General features: G+C 43.9%; 1 protein-coding gene across 1 annotated transcript in view; it reads left to right on the forward strand.

Annotated features, from left to right (window-relative positions):
* Nucleotides 1-9,834: 9,834 nt before the first annotated feature.
* NCR3 (natural cytotoxicity triggering receptor 3) overlaps nucleotides 9,835-10,482 on the forward strand; it is a 5,357-nt gene continuing 4,709 nt past the window's right edge. The window contains 2 exon segments of the mRNA XM_008575091.1: nucleotides 9,835-9,859; nucleotides 10,256-10,316. Coding sequence (XP_008573313.1) covers nucleotides 9,835-9,859; nucleotides 10,256-10,316 — 86 coding nt within the window.

The raw sequence follows: 10,482 nt of genomic DNA on the forward strand, positions 1-10,482 counted from the left end.
CCTTGAAGTTCAGTTTCAATAAATGAAGACATATCAGTACAAAGAATATTGTTTGGGGCCGGCCCATGGCTCACTCGGGAGAGTGCGGTGCTGATAACACCAAGGCCATGGGTTCGGATCCCGTATAGGGATGGCCGGTTGGCTCACTGGCTGAGCGTGGTGCTGACAACACCAAGTCAAGGGTTAAGATCCCCTTACCGGTCATCTTTATTTTTTTTATTTTTATTTTTTTTAAAAGATGACCGGTAAGGGGATCTTAACCCTTGACTTGGTGCTGTCAGCACCACGCTCACCCAGTGAGCTAACCAGCCATCCCTATACGGGATCCGAACCCATGGCCTTGGTGTTATCAGCACCGCACTCTCCCGAGTGAGCCATGGGCCGGCCCCAAACAATATTCTTTGTACTGATATGTCTTCATTTATTGAAACTGAACTTCAAGGTTGCCTGTATTTGAAATTTATTGCCTCTTATTTAATATAGTGATAAAGAAGTACATGGTTTATTCTATCACAAGTTTTTATTAATAGTTTGATAACTGGATTCAATACATTTGGTTTATTTTATGTCTTTAATTTTATGCTTTACTGGAATGCAGAAGGCCTCCATGGCACAAATTATGTAAGAACCCCCGCCGTAACCTGTCTCTCCCCTCATCCCTTTGGGTTTGGGGGTGGCAATATCCCCTGTGTTTCCCCTACACCCCACCCATACCTTCAAAAATAAACTGTCCTCATGAAGTTATCCTGATTTGTGGGTGCCGTTTCCTGTTGGGACTCTGACTGATACAGTGTACATATGTGTGTCTGTCAGGAGTGTGGAGGGTGCTGAGCAGAGGTGGATCTCTGCAGCTTTGTTTCTCATAAATGAACAAAAGGGCATCCCGGTGCATGCACCAGACTCTGGAGCTTGGTTAATGGGAGTCTGTCCCTGAGGTGGGAAAACAAGTCAGGATTCTGAGCCTGCAAGGTGCATCCCTGTGGAACAATAACCAAATTAACCAATGTTGCCATTGCCAGAAGCCTTCTCTTTTCTAGAACGTCTTCATGTAAGGTTTTGAGAGGAAAGTGGCAGCAGCTTATTTCTTTTTCTTTCTTTTTTTGGCAGCTGGCCGGTATGGGACCAAACTTATTTCTAAATTTCTTCTCTTGTCTCCTGGAAACCACATAGAGCAATAAAATGAATAGAAACACACACACACACACATACACACACACACACACACACACACACACACACTCTACATTTTCAGTGAAGCTAGCGGACACAGGAAGCCTATAAACTCCAAATTCACACACATACACACACACTCTACATTTTCAGTGAAGCTAGCGGACACAGGAAGCCTATAAACTCCAAATTATGTGTCAGTGTGAACAAATTTCAAGCTGAGAAGACAGTCCCCAGCAGTGCCTCAGGGAGGGAGGGAGGGGCCCAGTGACAGGTGATAGCACACCAATAGCAAATACTCATTCCTGGGAGGAAAGGCCTCATTTGGAGAGAGAGAAGCTGAGATCAGGCTGACCGAACAATGGAGTACTGGGAAAGGTGGAAAGAGAATGTTTTATAGAATGCCAGAGGTGGCAGATCTCAGAAAATGCCAGCAAAATTCTCCTAACATTCAGTGCATCCCTTTAGGTGCACTTGGGTGATGACAGCCTGTGGGACCTCCTGTGAAATAGAGATGCCTAAGGTAGTAGTAGAAGCTTTCTTAACCTGTGTTACCGAATAGGTTGTTGGGTCTCAATGTCATTGAAGTGAACAAAGTACCAGCAGAATTTAAGGCAAGCAATGCTTCATTAAGAAGAGATAGCCTTATACATAAGGCAGTCAGCAATAGAAAAGCTGTCTCCCCAAGAGAAGTTGGGGAAGGGTTTTTAAGGACAAGCAGTTCTTCAATTGACATAGGCATCTTGCCTTGATGATTTCTGATATCTCTATGGTGGTCGTGAGGGCAGGGTCAGTTCCAGGACCATCCTGCATGCAACTCCCAAAGGGATCTTAAGGCTAATCTGTAACTTAATTTTTACAATTACAGGAAAAGAAAGAGTGTGTAGATAATAAGTTTTAAATAATAGTTATATTTTAACAAGCCTTGGGAGAGGGGTTTTGCAACTAGGTGAATATCTGTTCCCCTCTTATCTCAGTTTATTTTATCAGGGCAGGCCATAGGGTAATCATGTGCCCTGGAGGTCTCATGAATGAGGAGTGGAAAACTAACAAAGTGTCCTCTGCAGGGAAAATGGAGTCAGTTTGGCCTAGCCCTATTCTGTCTCACGTGGAGACTGTAAGAGACAGAGGATGTGGTGGCTACACAGAGGTGCCAAATTTAAGGAAACATCCATTGCCATAGCAAAAGAAGAGGAGCCTTTGAACCTTGAAAGCTATCTAGGTCCTCTTCCCATCCCTCCACAAGGTCCTCCTGCTAATAATTCAGGAAAATCTAGCTAATTTAAATATGAGTTGTTGCTTCGTCCCCCATGGATTTGTCACCCCACTTCCCCTGGGTGACAGAGTTGCAAAGGATTACTCAAAGCCCATCTCTACTGAGCAGTGAGAGGCCCCAAAGTGGTTAATCTCCCTTTGGGACCCTCAAGAGAGAGGCAACCCTTCCTTGGGAAAACTCCGAATTGGGGTTCTCTTCCTGCATTTATTTTCCAGACCAGGAAGTTACAGGAAGAGAACAAGGGTGGGGTTACAGTTTAACAGTATAGGCTGGTAACTCTCAGTGAAACAAGCCAGATGACATTCCAGTAAGGCAATTAAGTGGTCGTATCAACAACAGTTTGATCTTAGCAAACATTCCTTCCTATAGCAATTCTCAGTATCTTTACATAACAATCAGTAACTAGTCTGTCTTTGAGCCAGCAACCTGCTGTGCCACAAATCTTATCTTGCAACAGAGACTTATAGTCTGAAGGAAATGTCCAGTCCTCTGCAAGGTCAATATTTGAAACTGCAAGGCTTTGGAAAACCAGGCCCTGTGAAGTACATACACTTTATAGTATATTCCACAATGAGTAACATAAAGAAAAGACTGAAGCATCTGTACAATTAACTACAAGAAAAAAATTAAAAAGAGCAACACAATTTACCAATAGATGATGATATGCCAGAAATATATTGCCAAAAGCAGATGGAAAGTATAGCCGAAAATTTCATCATGAATTGAGAAACAAAACTTAGTATAACATTTCAGCAATGAAGGCCACACCTCAGAAATACAAGTGCTCAGAGAAGAGGCAGGTACAGGAGGGTATGAATGGGAACAGGAGGAAAGATACAGCAGAAAAATACAAAGCCATGTCAAAAATAAACACTAAATTTCATGGAAGAAGAGACACAGATAATATATATTTCTTTCTTTTTTTTTTTTAAGATGACTGGTCAGGGGATCTTAACCCTTGACTTGGTGTTCTCAGCACCACGCTCTCCCAAGTGAGCAAATGGGCCATATATTTCTAATTTTTCAAATCACAAATGACTCGTGAAACGTTTTTCCTATGTTTTGAATTTGAGTGGCTATTTATCATGAACAGCTTTTGTGGAATGCTTTTATTGTATTGATTGAGAAGGTCATATGGTTTTTCCTCCTTCTTCTCTGATACAGTGAATTGTATGAATAAGAACTAGGAATCACATGAATTAGTGACTTGCTTTCCTAGGAAAAAGACAGCTTGGTTAAGTTGTTTTACATTATTTAGTCAATTTTGGTTTAGGTTTGCTAATATTTTTATTGTTTTTTTTTTTCCATTTATGTTCATGAGTGAAATTGCTTATAATTTTGCTTTATCAAATTGTCTTTGTCTGGCTTTTGTATCAAGGCTGCGTTAACCTCATGAAATCTATTTTCTATTTTCTCATCTCTAGAATAATTTTTATATATTTGAAACTATCTCTGTTTTAAAGGTTTCATAACTATCTGGGCCTGTTGACTTTTTTGGTGGTTGAATTTTATGGTAGCTGGCTGGTACTGAGATCTGAACCCTTGCCCTTGGTATTATAACACCGCACTTGAATCAACTGAGCTAATTGGCCAACCCAGTTTTTTTACTGGTTATAGGTATATCAGGCTTTTAGTTTTCTCTTGAGTCAGTTTTGGTCACACAAGTTTCTAGGAAATTATCTTATCAAAGTTTGCAATTATTACTTCACTGATATTTATCTAAATATCTACTATACTGAGATTTATATTTCCTTTAAATTACTTATTTTGTGTGTGTGCCTTGTCTCCCCTTTTTCTGCTTTGTCAGTTTGGTGAGAGGTTTATTAATATTAGTAGTTTCTGTAGACATATATTTGTTTTCTGCTCAATTCATTTTTTGTTTTCTATTTCATTGATTTCTGAAATTAATTTTCTTCTTAATCGTTTTTGGATTATTCTGTGTTCTTTTTCTAATTTCTTGACATCTCTGTTCAACTCATTGATTTCAAACTTTCTTTCCTAAAATGAACATTTTTTCTTTCTTTTTTTTTTGGCCGGCCAGCTGGTACTGGAACCAAACCCTTGACTTTGATGTTACAAGGCTGCACTCTAACCAACTAAACTAACTGGCCAGTCCCCTTTAAGCTTTTAAACTTGTAGCTTTTACTGAAATCAGCCCTGTGATATGAACATTTTTTTCTTCTATGAATTGTTTTAGCCACATCCCACAGTTTTGATAATCTGTGTTTTCCTTGTTACTCAGTTCAAAATATTTTAAATTCCATCAAAACATTTTCTATTGGCATTTGAATTATTTAGAAGTAGGTTTCTAAATTTTAAAAATACATGAGAAGCTGACTGGTTAGCTCAGTTGGTTAGAGCGTGGTACTGGTAACACTAAGGTCCAGGCTTTCATCCCTGTACCAGCCAGCTGCCAAAACAAAACAAAACAAAACAAAAAACCATGTGAAACATGAGAAACATGTTTTAAAAGTTTTCTAATATAATAAGTATTCTTTGGGGCCGGCCTGTGGCTCACTCGGGAGAGTGCAGTGCTGATAACACCAAGGCCACGGGTTCGGATCCCATATAGGGATGGCCGGTTTGCTCACTGGCTGAGCGTGGTGCTGACAACACCAAGTCAAGGGTTAAGATCCCCTTACCGGTCATCTTTTAAAAAAAATAAAAATAAAATAAAATAAAATAAAATAAGTATTCTTTGATATTGCTCTTAAATTGCCATGGATTCTGGTCAGCAGTTGTGTTCTGCATGCTTTGGTTCTTTTTTCTAAATGTTTATGTTTACCTGAAAAGAATGTGTATTTTCAAATTATTCTAAGATTCTACATATTTCCATTAGATTGAGCTTGTTAATAGCCTGGTTTCACTCATCTATGTCTTTAGTAATGTTTTGCCTGCTTGATTCATCAGTTGCTAAGAGATGTGATTAAAGTGTTCCTCTAATATTGTAGATTAATTTTTTTTTTAAAGCATGCTTGCACAGAATCCCAGGGCTTGCAACAGTGGTGTCAGCCAGCTCGGCAGAGTCGGAAAGGGATTCTCAGTGGAGAGATGATTGGTCCCCAGAGGGAAAAGGCGAGCACCTCACCAGCCTTCCTTCTTTCTCCCACTCAGAGAGAAATGGGGAGAAAGAGTGAGAGACAGAGTGGGAGAAAGAGGAATGGGGACAGATAATGTGGAAAAAGATGGGGAGGCAGAAAGAGATGCAGAGAGAGGTGGAAAAGAGAGAAACACAGAGACAGAGTGCGTGGCACATGGAACATACTCAGTAAATATTTGTTGAATGAATCAATAAGCAGAGATTTCTGCGTGTGTGTGTGTTTGTAGAGAGAGAGAGAGGGAGAGATGTGGGGTGTGGGTAGAGAGATAGGGAAGGAACAAGTGATATGCATGCAGATGGTGAGACAGAAAGAGGGCAGAGATGTGGGAGATATGAGAGATAAGGAGAGATGAAGATGGGATTCTGGCACATGGAAGGCACCCAGCAGCATTGCTGGATAGATGAATGAGCCTCAAGCCTCAGCTTGGAGGGTGGAATGGATATTGAGCAGAAGCCACACTATCTATAGGAAAGGAATTGTTCTAGTTTCATCCTGAGATGACAAGAGCCTTACCCTGCAGTGGGAATGAAGATGTGGGTAAGGACACCCCGATATTTTAGAGGCGGAATAGATAGGATTTGGAGACTGTTTGGATGAGGAAATGAGAGAGAAGGCAGAGTAAGATGAATTGCAGGGTTTGCCTTATGTGATTGGGTGGGTGTGATTCCATTCACTGAGACAGGGATTATAGGAGTCTGACCCGGTTTGGGTGAACACCGATGATTTTGAAATGCTTATGGAACATTCAGCAGGAGATGTCTGGAAGCAGTTAGATACTCTGGACTCAGACCTCAAGACGGAGGTCTAAGGTGGAGATGCAAAATGGTGACTCAACAGATAATAGCAGTAATTAAAACTGTGGCTATGATGGGATTGCCTGGGTATGCCATGGTAGATGCTCAAAATTTGTTGAATGAAAGTGGGAGAAACAACCCAATAGGAGAATGGTGTGAAGGCATGTGTGTAGGGTACAGGAGTCTGGAGGGACTCTGGCCTGATGGCTTTTATGTCCCCGTGAAAGAGGAGGTGAGATTCCAAAGTGGAACAGCTTCCATGGTGACAAGATTCAGGCATGCAAAGTGAAGGTGATGGTTGGAGTGGACAAGGTGAAGCAACTGTGAAGTTAGGGTATTGAAAAAGCATTTGTGGGCCGGCCCGTGGCTCACTCGGGAGAGTGCGGTGCTGATAACACCAAGGCCCCGGGTTCGGATCCCATATAGGGATGGCTGGTTTGCTCACTGGCTGAGCGTGGTGCTGACAGCACCAAGTCAAGGGTTAAGATCCCCTTACCGGTCATCTTTTTAAAAAAAAAAAAAAAAAGAAAAGGCATTTGTGAGACATGTCCAAGAATGTCCATAGCACATTCCTTCATAATAACAAAAAATAGAAGCAACCCAATGGTACATCATCCAGTGAATAGATGAACTAGCTGCAGTACATCCACATAGTGGAATGCTACTCAGCAACAAGAAGAAACAAACTACATACACACTCAACAACATGGATGAATCTCACAGACATTATGCAGAACAAAAAAAGCCAGATATGAGCATGTACTATATGGTTCTATTGATATGACGTTCAAGAACAGATTAAACTAATCTATAGGAGTATGATTTTTTTTTTTTGGAAGATGGGGTCTCTCTAGTTGCCCAGGCTGGGGTGCAGAGGCTATTCACAGGTGCGATCCTACTACTGATAGCAATGGGAGATTAGACCTGCTCTGTTTCTGACCACTGTTTTTCACCACTCCTTAGGCAACCTGGTGATCCCCACTCCCAGAAGGTATCCGTATTGATGCTGAGCTTTATGCAGACATCTGACTGGCATAGTGCACTACAGCCCAGAACTTCTGGGCCTGAGCAATCCTCCAGCCTCAGCCTCCCAAGTAGCTGGGACAACAGGCATGTGCCACTTCACCAGCTAGGGGCGCATATCAGTGGTTGCTTCTAGGATGAAAGAGGGATTGACCAAAAAGGGGCATGGGGAATTTTCTGGGGTGATGAGAATTATGAGTAGCTGGGACAACAGGCATGTGCCACTTCACCAGCTAGGGGCGCATATCAGTGGTTGCTTCGAGGATGAAAGAGGGATTGACCAAAAAGGGGCATGGGGAATTTTCTGGGGTGATGAGAATTATCTATGCCTCAATTACAGAGTTGTTTACATGGGCCAAAGGTCATCAAACTGTGCGCTTAAGATCTGTGCATTTTACAGTGTGTAATTATATCTCACTGTTAAAAATGTCATTTATGTGGACATTAAGTCCACCAGAGAGATGGCAGAGGTTGAAATAGAGAGGAAGCTGGAGAGTCAGTTGCCAGCTCTAATGAATGAAAGGGAGGCTGAACAATGACAACAAGAGGGAGAGACGGAAGGTCACAGGATCAAGTGCTATGAACTTTAGAGGAGAAGCTGTTGTCAGAGGCTGAAACTATCAACCTGGGGGCCGTTCAATGGTTGAAGAATGTCAATGCGGACTTGGCAGAGGAGAAGTTCCCCCCACCTCGCACCTAATAACACTTGGAGGAGGAATCTCCAGGGCAGGCTGTGTCACCTGTGCTGGAGCTGTGGCACCCTCTGTGTTTTCCCCTCCTTTCCTGCTCTGAGCTGAGTTGGAAGTTTATTGGCCTTGACTGCCATCCAGCCAGCCCACAGATGACTTTAAAGAACAGAGACAGGTGCGCATCCACTTCAGAACTTTCCTATTTGTAGCCTTTTCTCTTGAGACTCTGGAAATAACAAGGCCCATCATTATAACAAAAGAGTGGTTTGGAAGCCCCCTTGTTCTGGGACATGGAGTAGCCCCATGTGGTTGAGCGTGCACCTTACTCTGTGCAAGTACGGAGTTTTATCCTCAGGCCAGTTGCCCATTCCACGTTCTCACTGGTAGTGACCTTTCTTCCCTCCCCAAACCCTGGAATTCTCACAGTTGAAGTAGAAGAGACAATTTTTCCCACATTGATTCTTTGGGGTGGGGATAGGGTGTTGATAGCAAGAGGCAAGGTGGAAAAGGGCAGAAGCTGGAATTGGGACCCAGGTGAGAAAAGCCACCATTGGTGCCTCAGGCCCTCATGTTCTGTGACCACCAGGGGGCAGCCCTGGCCTGCCCAGCACCTCAGCCCATCGGTCTAGTTAGATGGCTATTCCACTGCTGGAGACTGGCTGAATGGGTCCTTCCCAGATGGTGGAGCACTTGTGCTTGTGCGGGTGGCTTAGAGAGGTTAAATAATTTGTTCAGTGTTATATAACTAGTTCATGAGAGAGCTGACATTAGAACCCAGCCTGACTTTGAGCCAGCTCTCTCTTTGTTTTTGCTATTTTCGTGACCAGTAAGGGGATCGCAACCCTTGGTGTGGTGTTGCCAGTGAGCGCACCAGCCATTCCTATATAGGATCCGAACCCGCTGTGGAAGCGCCGCTGCGCTCCCAGCGCCGCACCCTCCCGAGTGCGCCACAGGGTCAGCCTGAGCCAGCTCTCTTAACCAAGAGATAAACTGCTTCTCCAAAAGGTGGCAACTGGATAATACGAACATATGGAGCTAGAAACACAGATACAGAGAAAAAATATGATTAGTATAAAAGGAGCTAGAGACAGTGTGTGGTGAGGAGTGGGCACATGTTTCACCCAGCATGTTACACCCAATCCTTCTTTTCTGTGTGCTGTGTTACCTCCTGTCGGTGTGTAATACACATGCCAGAGAGTGTGGCATATTCTTGGACTAATACCTGTACAACTGTGGAGTTATGTGGAATGGGGTGTATCTATCATTTGTGTCTGTAAAAATACATTTTGTGTAATGGTCACTTTGTAGGTTCTCAATAAACGCTAGTTAAATGGTGAATAAAATAGTAAATGGGTGCTGGCTGGGTAGCTCAGTTGGTTACAGCTCAGCCTTATAACACCAAAGTCATGGGTTCCGATCCCCATACCAGCCAGCCACCAAAAAATAGAAATAAATAAATAATAAATGAGTGGATTTCCCACGGGGTGATAAGTCTGAGCAGAAGGCACTAGATAAAGCAGACACCTGCTAGGGGTGTATTCCTTTAATGGAGATCTGAATATGAATGGTCCAAATTTCTCCATCAGCTGCACTCACTCTTCTGCCAAACCACCTAGTCAGCACTATGGAAGTAAAGCAGGAGATTGCTATGCAAATGCAGCTTCCGGACACTAGTACCCCCACTCCCATCCAAATCAGCTTGCTTCTCCTAATCCCCTCATTTCTAGAAATCCTCAAGCAGTGCTGGGGGAGGGCCAGACTGGAGAGAGGGAGGAGTGGGAATGGGTGAGATGGACCTGGGCACTGGTGGGCCCAGGATGGCTCCTGGAGACTTATTCTGGGTAAAGGGCTGGACTTCTTGACCCTTGATAGGTGGGGGGAACCACATCCTGGTTTCACCCGCCCACTCGCCCACCCTTGTGTTACCAGTCATCTGAGCCCCACCCTCCCCCTCACACACTTAGGCAACGTGCCCACAAGCTGCCCGGCCTCCTAGAGACCCAGATATATCCAGCAGCAGCATGCTCTCTCCTTAGGGAGGCATGCATATGATGTCCGAGGTCCCAAGCAGTTGAGGTCCTTGGCGTGTGAGCCCTGTGTGTCATAGGAAGATCCCCACCCCCATCTGGTGACCAAAGTTCTGGCCACAAGTAGTGGGTCCTTCCTCCTCCAACTCACCGCTCAGATTCCCCTCACCAACAGGGACGCCCTCCTACCTGGCCTGCATGCTGTTGCTCAAGGTTATCACGGTCCATCCAGGTGACAGGGCATTCCCTTTGGATCCCAGGAGGTGTGGGGCTGAGAGGAGGGGGGATGGGAAGCTGGACTTAGATGCTCCAGGGGAGCAGGCTTGGTGGGGACCAAACTTTGAGCCCTGAGGGGAGCACCAGTTGGGGCTGACACCCAGTGGACTCTCCAGTTCAGAGTCC

Source organism: Galeopterus variegatus, unplaced genomic scaffold (assembly GCF_000696425.1).
Source record: "Galeopterus variegatus unplaced genomic scaffold, G_variegatus-3.0.2 Scaffold1130, whole genome shotgun sequence".
Classification (NCBI taxonomy): Eukaryota; Metazoa; Chordata; class Mammalia; order Dermoptera; family Cynocephalidae; genus Galeopterus; species Galeopterus variegatus.